Raw genomic sequence first — 15,780 nt, forward strand, 5'->3', positions numbered from 1 at the left:
TATTGATGGTTTTAACTTTATTAATAACTGAGAAATCAAACCCACGAATTTGATATTTATGTTATAAAAAAGTTGGAGATGTTCGCGAATCGTCAACAGTAATATTCAAATCCAAGAATCGAAGAATAAATAAATATTGCATGATGGAATCGCGCGAACGAAGCTTTTTACCCTGCAGAAAACTGTAGCTTCTTTGTGCGCTCAGGGACGCACTTTTTAATGTACCCAAAGCGCGTGCGCCGCATCGTCATATCCGCGCGAGATGCCAAAAACGAAAATTTGTCTCCGCGCTTGCAACGGTCTAACGCGCACGTTTTTTTCACGCAAAATTCGTATAAACATCAACACAGCATAAGCAGTTGAATAAAATCTGATTTGTTGTGGTTTATAAGTTTAGTGTTTCATGATGGAAGAGATGGAGATTAAACCAAGCGATAGAGGCAATTATCTCATAGAGAAAATGTTAAATGTGAGTACATTTAAAATTCCACGTTTCGCAGTATAAAAAAAAATTGTACATATGGTTCAATTTTGTTTATTACATTTATTACAGTGTCCTGACCGTGGAATTGAACTGAAAGCCTGCATGGAAGAAATATGTGTGCACATTCAATCTCTCAAGAACTATTCTGGAGACATCAATAACCTCCAGTATTTTAGCATCTTATACATTGAAAAATTACTTGATGTCTACAACCATAAACAAATGCAGACATTTCTTTCACCTTTATTGGTAAATCAGGTATATATTTAAATTTTTATAGTTTTATTTTTCTTGGTGTGCTTATAGGACATATTTAAATTCCATATTAATTCTGAAATGATTCATGCAATTGGTGAGCATCTTTTTTCCTACTTGGACAGTCAACTTCATGACTTGAAGAAAGAACAATTATTGCTTTTTTATTTGCAAATGCTACATATAGCACAAACTGTAAAAAACATTGAGGCACATACAATTTTTCCTATAAGTGAAATGATCCTGTAAGTTTTACACATTAAAAAAGTACTTGATTTCTTTTGAATTTATTAAAAACTATATATTTCTAGGTATAAATTCATGGATCATATCTTAGTTTGCAAGAATGTGCTACTTCAAAAGTTGGAGTTGAAGATTTTTCATTTATTGTTACCATCATTGGACCAATGTGTTGCTCAGACATTTTTTCCTGGTAAAAGATTGTTGCAAACTGCGTTGCAAACATTTAAAAACACTGAATTTAATTTTGGTGTCACAACTTTTATAAACTGCTTAGCAAATGCGCAGAATGATAGAATTGTATCTCTTGAGACAATGTATATAACAATAGCGGGCAAACAGGTATGATATAAGCATTTATCATATGTTAGTCTATAAAATTTTATAATAACTAACTTTAGTATGGAAGAAATCAAGAAAACGAGCGCACATATATTGACTTCGACTGCGCACGTCGTACAGTCACCTTACGACTTCTAACACAAGGAATGAAAATGCAGCCTGTTTCAATACGCATCAAGAATACCGATATTGATGCCGTCTTTTCAAAAGAGTAAGAAAATAATTGTTTTATTTTTCTATGGCGCCTGATAAGTAATTTTGTTGGTATTTAGATTTATAAGACTAGACGCCGCTGAAGTTTTGATAATCTTAAAAGAACCGCTTCTTATAAAATTTCTTAATCACAGAGTAAAGAATTTAAAATTTCGCTTCAATACACAATATCTTCAGGAACTTACTGTTTATAAGAGCAACAGTTTTTTAAACTTCTTCTTTGGCGACTTAAAGGTACTCATTTTCAATATTTTTATTTATTATTTGTGTAACTCGAACAATTCGAAAGGTTTTTCAAAAAGCGGGAGAAACTGAGATGCAAGAACGTTCGGATGTGTCTAAACTGCAATCGATGTCATCCGCGGGACATCACTTGAGGGGTCCTTCCGGTTGTGAGCAAACATCATCTTTAACTAGTGTGACTGAAGGTTACACTACTAAAGTGGACACGGTCTTAAGCACCTCGCAAATGCACACAATTATAAGCTTATCTTCCGAGGCAAATATAAGTTATTCGGGGTTTATGGTTCCATGCGCATCTACTCCAGATAGATGCGAGAATAAGAAACTCGACGATACTACTCGAATGGAAAATGATTCCAGTACTTCAATTTATATGGAAACAATGTTGCAAGAAGCAAATCTTTCTGAAACTATGGAGCCATCACGCATTACTGTGCTTTCGAATGTTACTATTACGCCTAACGTTGAACAAAGTACAACATTAGTTGGCTTAGTCGAATCTGATACGGTGAATAACAGTGAATTACCGGCAGAGAAACCAACATCTCAAAATTTATCATCACTAAATTCTCATATCTTAAAAAGTCTTCCATCGCTTAATTCAGAAGTTAACGAAGACTTTTGTTCACCAGAAATGAGTATTGCAATTGAGGGGAATCTAAATAATTCTATTCGAGGTAATGCTACAAAAGATTTCACGCGGACTCAGAAAACCACTTCGCCGATATGTTACCAAAAAGCTCCTAGTACTCAACATAAAACTACCGAGAATGAAAGTCTAAGTGTAACATTTATAAGTGATGAAATCTCCAGCATTTATAAATCACCTGAACAGTTTTCAACTGCTTCTATGACAGGAATGGTACCGGAGCAAATGAATAATGAGGATTTGTTAAGTTCTGATAATAGTGGAAATCAAATTTATCAAGTTCTCACAGATTTAAGAAGCCCGGTAACGTTGAAGTCTCATGTCTCAGTTGGCTTGGGTTCAGATAACTTCACTGATGAAACAGATAAAGATACCGATGATTGCAAAATGATTTCAGATGAATTTTATTCGGGGGGTGATGAAACATTGATCATTGGTAATAATAATGATAAAGAAGTAGTTGTTGATGATAATAATATGCTTCATGACACGGAAAACACTTTTTATTCAGTAACGAGTTTCATTGATGAGGGTCAGGGTGATACAACTGCCGTATTGCAAGAAATGCCGCAGTTGAGTACAGAAATGACACATTCACAGAGTTTTGACTCGCATTCTTTAATTAGTGAAAGTTTGTCAGCTACTAAACCATACAATACCGTAATTGATCAGAATGAATTGGAAATGAATGGAACTAACGTTGGAAGTGGATATTTTTATGTAAGTGACTTGGGTGTTGATGAACACAACAATAACTTATCTTACGAAGACACAAGAGAAATTAATTCGAATATTGTGTATGAAGAACACGTTTCTGACTCAACTTATTTATTAATTGAGCCAGAAACTGCTGAATCAAACAAGATGTTAGACATAATGAAACCAAAACAATGCAATGTTCAAGTTAATATGCAGAAAATACTGAGTGATGGATTGGATGCAAGTGTATATACTGACTTGGATTTGGTTTTGTCGCCAACCACAATCGAAAATGAAACGCACGCTTCCAACAGGTCTCATTCTGTGTTGACTGATAAGCAATGTTTCATGACTAACCGTTTTCATAGAGGTGCATCAGAAGAATATTTGATGGTTGGATCAGTTGCATCTGAAGAAATATCGCGCAATTCGGATAAATTATCAGCTTTAGATAGAAATATAGATCAAAGCGATATCGATATGGAGATGAGTCATGAAATTGAAAGGGATATCTCCCGCACAGAAGAAGTTCACGACCCAACCTACGTTGATTATAACATGGATGTGGCGTCTTCTGTTACATCTGCGAATTTATTGAGTCATGTTGAATGTAATTCCGCCATAAATGCGCAGAATACTGATATACAAGTTTCACGTCCATTGGAGAGGTTTCAATCCGATGTACCATATTTATTTGAGACTGATTCCGATGATTTAGCAACTAAAGCCTTAAATGCTACTTTCAAAAGTAAGGACGTCATTGAAGAACCAACATGTTTTCCGGCTAATTTTCAAAGAATGGAAGTAACTACTACTAGTCATATATTATCTGAAGGCCATGTTAGAAGTGAATTGTTCGATAATTCTCCGAATTGCTTAAATCAGGATCAAGTACCAATTCTTGAGCAGACGGAAGCTGCCATTCTTTCTCAAGAGTGTAGACACACGTCATCAACTTCATCTCATGAGCTCATACCTACTGATGTAAATACAATGGATAACTCAAATGAAAATACAGTTTATTTAGAACTAGAAGTTCCGTTGATAGGTTCCGAAGTTATTGACACTGATCAAATTGCAATTAGTGAAGATGCCACTGCAATGGAATGTGAAATGGAGGTTTTAGTAACACCAACGCCTTCCAAATCGATACCACAATCATCTATCACTGCACCAGCGTCTTGTGCTTCTTCAAGTATGCAATTAGATACAGAACAGTTGCCAAATGTCTCGGAACATTCTGTGCTCATGGATAATGTTAATTCTGAAGCGGTATTATTTAATAAAAACGTGACACCTACGGAGGCCGATGGATATGTAACTCAAGAAGTTGCAACTATCGAAAATGAGATAGAGATGTTAGAAAATTCTCCACAATTGCTATCACAATCGACTAAAAATGTACCACCTTCTTTAAATACCCATGGCGATTCGGATTCTACTCATCATGTGTTGATAGCTTCACCCCTGCCCAAAGAAGTTGCACATGAAATCACAAAGAAAAAGATGGATGATACTCTTACTGCACATGCTACAGGTAACACAGAATTGCAAGAATCACTGCCGAGGCTGATTTTAGAAGATTGTGAATCACAAAATTTATCGTCATTTATTTTGTTACCACCTGAAAGAATGGAAAATTTTGGTGGAGAATCTGTGTTAAATGATGAAGATTCTCCAAGAAACCTCGGTAAAAACGTAGAAAATGAGCCAAAAACTGTTGTTAATGGTGCATCTGAACATGAATTATTAGAAACTCCATCAAACTTAGTTTCTCCGGTTTCCAAAATTGCATCACCATGTCGGGGTTTTAAAAGTGCTCAAATAGAATCAGAATCAAACTCTCTTAATTTGTTAGATACTGTTTTGAAAGATAATACTAATATAGTACCTGAAGCAAAACCATCTTCTTTAACTGAAGAGGAACCGCTTCGCGATTGTGATAAAACTGTTGATGTAATCCCATCAAAAGTTATTGAAGTCACCCCGATAAATGATTGTGAAGAGGAGATGTTAGAAACCACATCGCGATTCTTTAAACCAAAGACACTTTTAAATATCGAACAAGAGCAATGTATTCAACGATCTTCACCAATTTTACAATCTCAACAAAATGAGTATACTTCTCGAGATTTATCATCGGAATTAACCAGAAAAAGAAAGAGAAAGCACACATCAAAACATACCAAAGCATATAAAGCTAAAAAACTTAAAATTTTGCACCATGTACAAGAAAACACTGAAAATGAAAATATTTCGCCCACATCAGATACATCACCTTTATTTGTTTTCAACGAGGAGAAACAACCGAAAGAAACCACTGCTAATATTTCGAATACTAAAACGACTTCTCTCCGGTGGAGGAAGACATTCAAGACAAATTTGAATTATCAGCGGACGAACAAGCACTGATTATGGACGCGTTGAAATCTCAAATTGTAGTTCCAACACCAAACAACGAAAACGGCATTGCAACCTCTGCAGTACCGCCAGTATCTGAACCAATAACCGCGGAAAATCCTAAAATTCCTGAGAATCACACACCATCATTGTATTCAGACGCAAGTGCATCTCATTCTCAGGATAAATCAAAACCTTCGGAAGAAGAAGAGTGTTTAAAGCCTTCACGACCAGTAAGCCGGGAATCAGTAGCAATGTCAATTTGCTCCGTTGTAGAACCGTCAAGAGATGAAGAACAGCCGAGTATTTCAGCACCTGTGGAAAGCGTTCAACAATCTTCAGAACAAACTTCTGAACCGTTGCCGAGTTTCAAATTACCAACATCTGAAACGGTTCCATTTGTCCCATATCAAATTACTCCAGCAAGAAAGCAAACAGCTATTCAATCAATGATGCGCATTCGCGAATATTTTGCGGGCCACTCTGGGCCTCCACGACTTCGTGGGCGACCATCGTTTAGACCATTGCCTGAAAATGCTCAAAATGAACTTTTACAGAATGGTGAGTTATTAAAAGTTAGTATTTATTAATTGTTAAATTTCGTATTTTTAGTGCGTTCCATTAAGTATGAAATATTGAAAACAATCTTGAAGATGGACGACGAATAATAAGCCAAATGCGGAATTTTATTAACTCTAAGGAAAACGTTTTTATGAGAAGGTATTATTTATTTATTTATTTTGAGAATTTATGTTTATTTTTTGAAGTTTTATTCTGTTAACCAAGTTAACTATATTTTAATGTAGATTTTACGTTTTAACTGATAACTAATAAATATTTGGATACGTGGAGTATTCATAGAAACAAATCGAATGTAAACAATTTTATTTTTATGTAATATGTAATATCTACACATATTCCGTGAAATCAACAAAAATTGCAGCTTCATTGTAAGAAAAGAAAGGAAATCTATGCACAGAAGAGCAAAACAACAATGCATCGATGTATGCAAATGTGACACATAGAAACACACCGACGTCCATCCATTTTACACTCTTGTACCCCCTCTAGACACATGATTATATTAATAGTCATCACCTCTCGAGACAACCTCCTTGCATGTGGGCCGCAGCATAATGGTATGCTCGAACTGAGCAGTGTAGCAACCTTTAACGTCGCAGAGCGGAGGGTAAGCATCGACAACACCTTTGTCGCACAGGTCCTTCAAAGCCATCTGGTACTTTGTGGCTCCAGCACGGTCCAACCACCGCTTGCAGAAAGCAAGTGTCGAGAAATTCTTATTGATCACATTCAATAACGATTTAGATGATTGCAAACTAAACATTTAAAGAAAAATTCAGTGGTTTGTAGTTATTTTTTAGTTAACTCAGAATGTACTTACCGTAATGGAACATAGGGCATGTCATAATTCTTCATGTAATGCGAGCAGTCCATATCGTCATGGACTACACCTCTTCCAGTGGAACCGAAGGTTTCAATCGCGTAAAACTCGTTCTCTTCCATGACAGTTGCCTCACCACCTTTTACAATCGGTACAGTTTTGCCAGCGTGAATTCCTAAACGCGAAGTTATTTTAATATCGATAATATTTTTAGTAAAATTGAATTTTCTTACTATATGGAGCTATTGAATGCCCGTTCAGATTTCTAATTGATTTCACTTGATAAGTCTTTCCATCAAGCTCAACCTCATAACTCTCCATGACTTCTTGAATGGCGGCGCCAATCTCGCACAATTGTACGTCAATGCCCGCCTCGCGGATACCTGTATTGGTCGCATCGCGTACTGCTTCTACCAATTTATCATACTTCGGATTGAAGGTGAGTGTGAACGCACAGTCAATGATGCGGCCATTGATGTGTGTACCAAAGTCGATCTTTGTTACGTCGTCGTACTCCAAGACGGTTGGATCACCTGCGTTTGGCGTGTAATGCGCTGCGCAATGATTTCGCGAGCACCCTGTAGGGAAAGCCAAACCGGCGTTCAGACCGTTTTCTGCGATTAGCTTACGCGCGGTGTTTTCCAACTCCTCACAGATTTGAATCATTGTCATGCCTGGTTTCACCCAGCGTTGAATGTGTTGCCTAGTCTGAGGAATTGAAACGTTTTTTGAGGATAAAATGATTTATAATTGACGTTATTGATATATTTACCTGTCTGTGAGCTTCAGCAGCTAATCTAACTTCATTATAGATATCATTGTGCATTCTATCCATGGTTTTCTTCTCCTCAGAAGTCATTCTATTTGCAGCAACTCTATCATCTTTCCCCTTGCCATATTCCATAATTTGACCAATGGGAAATACTCCATCAGGAAACAAATCAACTATGGGCACACTGGGTGGGTCAGTCTGTGTTGGTTTGCCACCCTTCTTCTTCTTCCTTTTCTTCTTCTTATCAGCACTGCCTTCAGTCACCTCACCATCCTTATCTGTCTCAGTAACTTTGTCACCTTTGCCTGCATCAGCGTTGTTTTTTTTCGCGTCCGGTGCGATATTCTCAACTCCTTCGGTGGCATCCTTAGTGGCGTCAGCAGCTGTACAATAGATAATAAAATAGTTAACATATTGACTCTAGATCAAATATAGAAGTAGTTTTGAGGCTATTTTAAAATAACGGCACGTGTGAAATTCCGGCTGAGAGATTGTGCGATATTTACGTAACGTACCGGCTTTATTCTTCTTTTTCTTTTTCTTCTTCTTTTTGGCAGCCTCGCCTTCAGCCCCTGGATTCGCCGCCTCGTCGACAATATCGTCTTCGCGCGTTTCTTCCGCGTTCTCCTCAATTTTCACGTCTGTTTTTAAGCCCGCCATCTTTCAGAAAAATGTAAATCTGAGGCGTTCGAGACAAAAACGGAATAGAGTGACAGAGGAAGATTTCGAACAGTGCTACCAACAGCAAAGTATTTTTTAAATACTCAAAAATTATATAAAATTGTAAATTTCAAAACAACCCTAGTAAATAATAGTAAAACAAAACGATGACACAATATTTTTGTTTCTATTTATTTTTAAGAGATCTTGTTAAGAGACTTAATTTTAAAAATATTACAAACATGACAAAATTTATTAATTATTCGACAATAAATCTTAAGACATTACAATCTAAACTTAATTTTAATTAATAAATTACACATCTAGTATAGCCTAGTATTACAAGAAAGAGCTCATAACTATTTTGTAAACAATTTTTTATGAAATTTGACCCTGCCAATGTAATGTCAGATCGTGAAATCACACGTGAAAATATAGGGTTAGATTAACATAAGCAGTGATCAACAAATTTGTATTTTGTTTCTGTTTACAAAGAAACAACTGTGAATTTCTGAAACAAAACTAAACATCTGTTTATAAATATAAACTAACAATGGATCTGTGGAATACTAAATATTTAGAGCCCCCAGCATCAAGTTCTTGCAAATTAAAGAACCAAGAAATAAGTGAGTTCACAACTTTGCTTTTAATACCAACTTAAAACAATAATAAACTATTATTAAATTTAGATTTACATGAACTAAATGGACTTATGCATGATGCACTCAACGTTTTCTCAAGTCAAATGTTCCTTGACATAGAATGCAAAATGTTGCACACTATAATAAAAGTCAACAAACTGAAATTTCGCACCACGATCGGATTCAAACACCTGCAGAAATTGAACCGATGCATGCGAATCTACCATGAAGTTGATTACAAGTGTTTAATATCTTGGTTTATTGACTTATTACCAAGACAATATGAATATGACACCTACTTTCCAAGTAGAAACATGTTTGATTACTTTCTTGTAAGATCTCAAGGTATTGCCAAACTAATTGTGAGAGTATTAGAGTGTGCCAAGCAAGTTTACATCCATTTTATGGATATAATCAAACTAGGACATTTCATAGGCCTGGGAATAGTAATAATTGCAGTTCAAGCAAGAATATTCATCATTTGCAGATACTTATTAAAATGCATTTCACATCTTTATGATACAATTTATGCTCTTAGACATAAAATTCCAAATATTAAGACTGATTGGCTTCCTGATAACTATAACTTGCCTCAGGAGTTACTTCCATGGCTGGATATTGATTGGGCTTTCAAAGAATATGTTATTGAGCTCAAAGGGAAAAACAGAGATCTCTTCAGCATTGATATCTTTGATGATGAAGATGATGTTGAATTCTGTAAAGAATATAAGATTGTTGATGGTGAAGATGATGAAGACATCCAAATTGTCAATGAATATTTTAATCTTGTTGATAGTGATGATGAAAGCATGAGAATCAATGATGAGGTTGACGATGAACTGCAAATTATTAATGATGAGGTGAGAACTGTATTCTTTGATAGGAAGATCAAGGAAGAGATACAATCTCAAGTTATTAATCTTGATGATGAGATTGGGGAGCCTGTTGAGTTGAATGCTAAAGTTGAAGAAGTTAAACAAAAATTAAATGCGATTAATACATTGGATGCGACTGAGAAATTCATCAAGGATGGAAATCACAATTATTTCCGGTCCTTAGGAATGGTGAGGTATAATCATTTGTTGAATATGGTTCAGATGTATAAAATGGAGGCGTCGACCGCGAGGACAACGAAAAAGGAAAAAAAGAAGATGTTCAAAGAGGTAAAAGAGAAGATTATTCAATTAGTACAAAATGATGAGACGCTATAAACAAAAAATAGATTGTTTTATTTAAAAGAAGTAATTGTTGTACTATTTTGTTATTTAAATTTAAACACAGCAAGTTTTGTAGATTTCTTTGAAGTCTTTTTGCACTCACATTTGTGATTAATATTCTTTGTAAAACACAACGCGTTTCGTTCAGCTTCTAATTGAGTTTTTCTCGATGTAAGTTGATCTAATTCAAATTGAATATTACGTACTGCACTGTTCACTTCGTCCAGTTTCTTCGCTAGTTCAACTTGACACTCCCAAGTTGATAATAAATTGTCGAGTCTGTTTAAAAAATCATTTCTGCAAAGATTATAAGAGTTTATACTTATTTATCAAAAATTATCAGTTTTTGCTTACTCTGTAGACGTGAGGAATTGTTTTAAAACGCGCATCTCGTCATTGCATGAATCTTTGTTTTGACATTTACTTTGTTCTTTTAATAACGCCCGCGTTTCCATGTATTTTGTTTTTAATATTCCAATCTGCTCTTGATACTGAAGGAAATTGTTCTCTAGTTCTTTTTCTTCTTTCAATCCAAGCATATATGTCTCTGATAGTCGCATATTTTCAGCAGCGAGAGCTTTTATTTGATTAGTAAGATCAGCATTACCACTTTGCATTTCAATATAATGTGATTTCATGAATTTTAACTTGTAATCCAGGTGATTCTTCCTGTCATGCACTTCTGCAAAGAGTGAATTGCCTCTACTTTCATCATCAAGTGGTTTGGATGTTTTGCTTTGTTTTTCGGCTTGCACAAGCGATATTTCTGCTTGGAGTTCACCAATAGATTCTTTGATATTTTGGAGTTCTTCATTTGTGTATTGAATAGTGTCTTCAAGACATGTTATTTCTTCTTGTTCTTCCTAAGAATTAGAAAAAAGAAGAATAAGAAATAGAAAAATTAGGAAACTCTTATTAATGAATTACACCTTTTAAGTTGAGCTGTTAACATTACCTTAATTTTGAGTTGTAAACCTTGGTTTTCTTTAGTTTTCTTATCAATTTGCAGTTGTAATTCTTCAATTTCTTCTAATACTCTAACAATTTCTTCATCAATATTTTCTTTAGTGTTCTCACTATCTATATTTTGAGTTTCATTCAATGCAACTTGTTTCAATAACTTTAACTGCTCTTCACAGTTAACAATATCTTCATTTGTACTAGCAAGTGCTTGTTGAAGACTATTAAATTTGTCATTATAGTTACCCTGCAAGATTCTTTTGTGATCTTTTGTTGCTTGTATTGCTGCTGTTAGTTTTTTGCAATCTGGATCTTCTTCATTTGCCATAAACTCAATTTGTTCATTATATTCCAACTGAAGTGCGGATATCCGTATAATGGAAAATTGAATATTATGCAATTCCTGTTTATTTGCTTCAATTTGGTTTTCATCACGTTCTGGTTGAGGTCGAAGTGATGCTAGTTCTGTTTCTAGATAATCTATTGAGCAGTTGTCCAAATCTTCAGTAGACATGATGTGATATAAATGTGAATGTTATTGAGTTTTAATTCAATAGTAGAATTAATTTGCAGAAACAAATTGAAAACATCAATATAACCTTTGAGTATGTAACGGTCTTAATAGTTAAACATTTGTGCGATAGATGGTGCTATGTGTACCTAAGTTAGTACTTTTATTCGTTGTTGACTACAGTTTGCTCACGGCTCTTGTGAGTGGATTTACATTTATTAGGGAATATCAGCATTCCATGGTATTAATATTTTAGTTTATTTATACGTGTTGAAACTGCCAAAATCAAAATCTGTGTGAGTTGTATGGTTTTCCTCCACAGAAGAGATTCCAGAAACAACTTGGGCAATGAGTAATGTGAGTACTTATTTATTTATAATATTTTATTTTGATATAAATTTTCGTTTTTACACTTAGTCATACATATTCCTAGCAGAAACTAATTATAATTACACATAATATTTAAAGATACATACAAATTTTTACATTTTTATTCATTTTTTAAGTCTTTCTTTATATTCGCTTGATATGTGTTGCATTTTTTTGCTTATCGCCATCGAATGTCTTATCGAACATACGCGATAATACCACATGCAATCGGTTTACCTGCGGAGCCAGTGTTTACACTGTCCGCTGTTCCTCCCCGCCCATAGTCGTCTTCTTTCTCGGTGATAACCAACGCTCTACCAACTACACCTCGTGGTCCGTTAAGATTCATTAAATGATCGACTAAGCTAACATCGGCAATGCCGTCGTCGTTGGCTTCCACATTTCCTAAATCACCAACGTGTCTTTCAGGATCACGCGGACCGCCATGATGTAACTGAAAGTTTAAATTGTTTAGTAGATTTTTTTATTATTTGCAAACCTTGAAACGCTATTGGCTTGTGTAAATATTAGATTAATTTTAATGTTTTGCGGACAATGACAACGCTAAAATTATTCAAGCGGAATGAAAGTCATTTGCAATAAAGTTGCAACCAACTACATGGACGCACGGCATATATTTCAAATTAAAAAAACATAATTCACTGCAATTTTGAAGAAATTGTTACTTATTTACTCTTAATCAGTTTCCAGCAAGTCATTAAGTTGAGTAATCATATAACAAATGACAAACGATGTCAGATACTCCTTCAAATCTAAAAATTGCATCAACATTCCGGAAATCATATGTTTGCATTTTTAATTGTATGCAAATTTAAGGATTAATACGTTGTTGTGACTTATGACATGTTTACCTACATAAAAATGTAATTATTTTGTGTTTTTTATTAAAAATAATTAAACTTATTGCTGATTCAATGTAAATTAGTTTTTTTTGTCAGAACAAAAGGCAATAAATTGCAATAAATGTAAATTTAACTTAAAAGAGTTGAAAAAGAGACGTATAACTGATCGAAACACATTCTTTCGGTAATTCAATTCAATTTTTTTTTGAGAATTAACAATTAAAATGTGTCATACCCTTGAAAATTTAAATTTCGACGTGTTTTACGCTATAAGTAAGGCGTAAAAATTATAATTTTGTTTTGTATTCATTTGAATCATAATCTAATACGTTTATCACGTTTAAAGTAATTTCTTATGAAGTTTAATTTATTTTGATTTTATGGTTGCATTAAAGATTAATTATAATTATTTCCTCCCGACATAGCCATGAATATGAGACATAAAAACTTCTAGTTATCTTAAAATAATGTTAATGCGTTTTGCATTTTATCATTCGCAAGACGTTAATCGTTGTATTTACGGTTGGAATTTATTTGTAGCGTAAGTTATGGTCGTAAATTTGTGGTGATCATATGATATGACATGATTGAGACGATTTGAAAGTCAAGTTCGTCTAATATGAGCAATTGAATTTAATAACTATTATAACTAATTAATTCAATATATGAAGTAATCAAAGTTGGTAAATAAATTTCATTGTCAGTCATACAAGTGTGTAAATGAGTTAATTAATCTGCGGCGACGCACATAAACTGATGAAGGAAGAGCATTGCAAAATCCTTGAGTTTCATGAACGCATCTTAAAACTTTAATTAGTATTTAATATATACAAAAAACAATCAAAATAATTAAGGTTTTAATAAAAATAAATTTTAAAACTTTTTCTTTTAAAATCAATATTATTCTGTTTTCTATTGATTTATATTAATTAAATTTATCGGTAAAGTACTAATAATACTATCGTAATCAACTATTATTATGTATTTTTGTATTTTTTTTTGCAATTAATTTTTCACTTAAAACTTGATTCAAAATTAATTTATGAAAAGACACAATTATGGTTATTTGTTGCAGCTACCGAAATAATGCGATCATCGATGATTATAACAATTAAGAGTAATGAGGTAATCTTTACCTATTTAATTCTTTCAATTAATAATTATGAATCAATAAATTCTTATTACTGCAAAATGTATTGAATATAAACACGACGTAAAATCTATAAATAATTTAATAGCTGGAATAATAACTTAACAATATCAAACGTGCAAATTTTAATTTGAATTAAGATTACGTATATGTTTACTATAATATATTCTAAAGTACTTTTGATGTAATAAAATTATGCAAAACTTACCAAATAAGGGTTGTAATGTTCGCCTAACTTTTCGCATCCGTTGCGCATATCACCTGCTTGATGAATGTGCATTCCGTGTTTACCAGTTGGCAATCCTGTTATATTTCCGCGGATTATCACAGGACCTGCTGGTGGGTGACGCTGCACAAAGTGCAATTCTCCTTTAACAGGACTCTCGCCTTCTCCTTGTAATAAAACTAAAGCCTGCACTGATCTTAAGTCCTAAACATCAAATTTAAATGAAAAAAACTTATACATTTTCCATTTATTTATATTTTTAATACTTTGACTTACATAATTAAATGGTTCCATATAAACTTCGTACAATTCGCTTTGTATATTTGGTATCGCTGCATAGGGTTTAATCACCAACGGCTTCCGCAACCCTCCGTAGGGGTACAGCGCTCTCTGCGCACGCGTCTGTGTTTTACCATCCGCATTTGCCGGTAGTAAACCCGATGGATGCATTTGTATTCTTGTTATCGTCGATGTAGACATTAAATCAAACAAACACACCACACATAGTACTCCGAATATTATTTTATCCCTCGACATTATTATAACTTATTGTTTTGCACACTGTGTCGGCGAAAAAATCAAAACCCAAGTGATCGTCAAATTCGCGCCGCGGATTATAAATATGAGAAGACGACGGTAGGCGATGCGCCGCGCCACCGCCACCATTACCCAACTTAAGTCATGTTGACTTACAACCGCAGTTAAAGTATTGGCAAGTACAAAAAAACAAGTACATGTTCAGTAAATTACACATGTTTCAACATACAACATGCACAAAATCAAGGATGAAACGAGAAACAATGAAAGGACTATTGAATTATTGAATTAAGTAAAAGCTAAACTAAATGACAAGATGTAATTTATATAATTGTAGGAAATGGTTACGTGTGACATTCTTTATTTCCTCATTGTTTTACTTTACTATTCAGAATCTAGTACAATCTGTTTATTTTATTTGTATAGATACACAACAAAAATTATTAGTAATTAGTGATTAATTTATGGTTAAATCCGGTGTTTTCTCGAACTTTTTATCTTTTACTCATCGTCGCAGCAGACTTAATCACTCGCATTCTTTCTGGATTCTTGATTCGACCTCGAAATTTCAATCGCACATGCAAACATCAACCAAACACATTAATCGTAAAGTTATAAGTACTCATTTATGATCGGTATGCATACATTTGTTTTTCTAAAATTAAAGTACCAAGTATGGAATAAACGCATTATTAATTGTTTATGTATAAATCATTTTAGATTTATTACTTGTAAATCATTGATTTTTGTTGATATTCTAAAAATGTGAGTTTATACTTTTTTTCTACTTCCACTTATAAAGCGCTAGTTTTTCAACGGCATTTAGACATAAAAGTGATACTTTAAACACCGACGGCCATGGTCGTGAGTAAAGTACCTACTTTTCTTACGGGTATTATCTACGGGGCGGACCTTACACCTGGGCAATTTGCACTTAAAATTGGAAA

At 34.0% G+C, this 15,780-nt stretch overlaps 5 protein-coding genes across 5 annotated transcripts; 2 read left to right on the top strand and 3 right to left on the bottom strand.

Annotated features, from left to right (window-relative positions):
• The first annotated feature begins 331 nt into the window (after positions 1-331).
• Positions 332-6,247, top strand: LOC135803934 (uncharacterized). The gene is made up of 8 exons (XM_065317670.1): positions 332-469; positions 554-733; positions 791-984; positions 1,051-1,321; positions 1,381-1,532; positions 1,594-1,768; positions 1,824-6,086; positions 6,138-6,247. Exons 1-7 carry the CDS (start codon positions 404-406, stop codon positions 5,535-5,537), a joined length of 4,752 nt encoding a protein of 1,583 aa, XP_065173742.1. The 5' UTR covers positions 332-403; the 3' UTR covers positions 5,538-6,086; positions 6,138-6,247.
• A 146-nt stretch (positions 6,248-6,393) lies between these two features.
• On the bottom strand, positions 6,394-8,488 carry und (methionyl aminopeptidase und). Its single transcript, XM_065317614.1, has 5 exons — positions 8,215-8,488; positions 7,700-8,082; positions 7,161-7,635; positions 6,928-7,102; positions 6,394-6,862 (listed from the first exon to the last, which is right to left on the bottom strand). The coding sequence occupies exons 1-5, from the start codon at positions 8,357-8,359 to the stop codon at positions 6,610-6,612; spliced, it is 1,431 nt and encodes a 476-aa protein (XP_065173686.1). The 5' UTR covers positions 8,360-8,488; the 3' UTR covers positions 6,394-6,609.
• Positions 8,489-8,605: 117 nt separating this feature from the next.
• Positions 8,606-10,241, top strand: LOC135803888 (uncharacterized). The gene is made up of 2 exons (XM_065317616.1): positions 8,606-8,985; positions 9,049-10,241. The coding sequence occupies exons 1-2, from the start codon at positions 8,913-8,915 to the stop codon at positions 10,209-10,211; spliced, it is 1,236 nt and encodes a 411-aa protein (XP_065173688.1). The 5' UTR covers positions 8,606-8,912; the 3' UTR covers positions 10,212-10,241.
• On the bottom strand, positions 10,207-11,691 carry LOC135803887 (spindle apparatus coiled-coil protein 1 spindly). Its single transcript, XM_065317615.1, has 3 exons — positions 11,173-11,691; positions 10,572-11,080; positions 10,207-10,514 (listed from the first exon to the last, which is right to left on the bottom strand). The coding sequence occupies exons 1-3, from the start codon at positions 11,689-11,691 to the stop codon at positions 10,262-10,264; spliced, it is 1,281 nt and encodes a 426-aa protein (XP_065173687.1). The 3' UTR covers positions 10,207-10,261.
• A 350-nt stretch (positions 11,692-12,041) lies between these two features.
• LOC135803889 (superoxide dismutase [Cu-Zn]-like) lies at positions 12,042-14,950 on the bottom strand. The gene is made up of 3 exons (XM_065317617.1): positions 14,573-14,950; positions 14,279-14,500; positions 12,042-12,511 (listed from the first exon to the last, which is right to left on the bottom strand). Exons 1-3 carry the CDS (start codon positions 14,831-14,833, stop codon positions 12,254-12,256), a joined length of 741 nt encoding a protein of 246 aa, XP_065173689.1. The 5' UTR covers positions 14,834-14,950; the 3' UTR covers positions 12,042-12,253.
• Between the last annotated feature and the right edge of the window lie 830 nt (positions 14,951-15,780).

The sequence above is a fragment of the Atheta coriaria genome, unplaced genomic scaffold (assembly GCF_025399875.1).
Source record: "Atheta coriaria isolate IRGN ID8LTWV9N9 unplaced genomic scaffold, Caltech_Dcor_3.1 hic_scaffold_3_pilon, whole genome shotgun sequence".
NCBI lineage: Eukaryota > Metazoa > Arthropoda > Insecta > Coleoptera > Staphylinidae > Dalotia > Dalotia coriaria.

Bases quoted from the DNA above. Each gene is read 5' to 3' on its own strand.
- LOC135803934 (XM_065317670.1), top strand. From the start codon at position 404: ATGATGGAAGAGATGGAGATTAAACCAAGCGATAGAGGCAATTATCTC. The intron at 985-1,050 runs GTAAGTTTTACA...ATATATTTCTAG, and splicing joins CCTATAAGTGAAATGATCCT to GTATAAATTCATGGATCATA. The intron at 1,322-1,380 runs GTATGATATAAG...AACTAACTTTAG, and splicing joins TAACAATAGCGGGCAAACAG to TATGGAAGAAATCAAGAAAA.
- LOC135803889 (XM_065317617.1), bottom strand. From the start codon at position 14,833: ATGTCGAGGGATAAAATAATATTCGGAGTACTATGTGTGGTGTGTTTG. The intron at 14,501-14,572 runs GTAAGTCAAAGT...TTTGATGTTTAG, and splicing joins ATATGGAACCATTTAATTAT to GACTTAAGATCAGTGCAGGC. The intron at 12,512-14,278 runs GTAAGTTTTGCA...TTAAACTTTCAG, and splicing joins AACATTACAACCCTTATTTG to TTACATCATGGCGGTCCGCG.
- und (XM_065317614.1), bottom strand. From the start codon at position 8,359: ATGGCGGGCTTAAAAACAGACGTGAAAATTGAGGAGAACGCGGAAGAA. The intron at 8,083-8,214 runs GTACGTTACGTA...TCTATTGTACAG, and splicing joins GAAAAAGAAGAATAAAGCCG to CTGCTGACGCCACTAAGGAT. The intron at 6,863-6,927 runs GTAAGTACATTC...TTAAATGTTTAG, and splicing joins ATGCCCTATGTTCCATTACG to TTTGCAATCATCTAAATCGT.
- LOC135803888 (XM_065317616.1), top strand. From the start codon at position 8,913: ATGGATCTGTGGAATACTAAATATTTAGAGCCCCCAGCATCAAGTTCT. The intron at 8,986-9,048 runs GTGAGTTCACAA...TATTAAATTTAG, and splicing joins ATTAAAGAACCAAGAAATAA to ATTTACATGAACTAAATGGA.
- LOC135803887 (XM_065317615.1), bottom strand. From the start codon at position 11,691: ATGTCTACTGAAGATTTGGACAACTGCTCAATAGATTATCTAGAAACA. The intron at 11,081-11,172 runs GTAATGTTAACA...TCTAATTCTTAG, and splicing joins GTTTACAACTCAAAATTAAG to GAAGAACAAGAAGAAATAAC. The intron at 10,515-10,571 runs GTAAGCAAAAAC...TAATCTTTGCAG, and splicing joins CAATTCCTCACGTCTACAGA to AAATGATTTTTTAAACAGAC.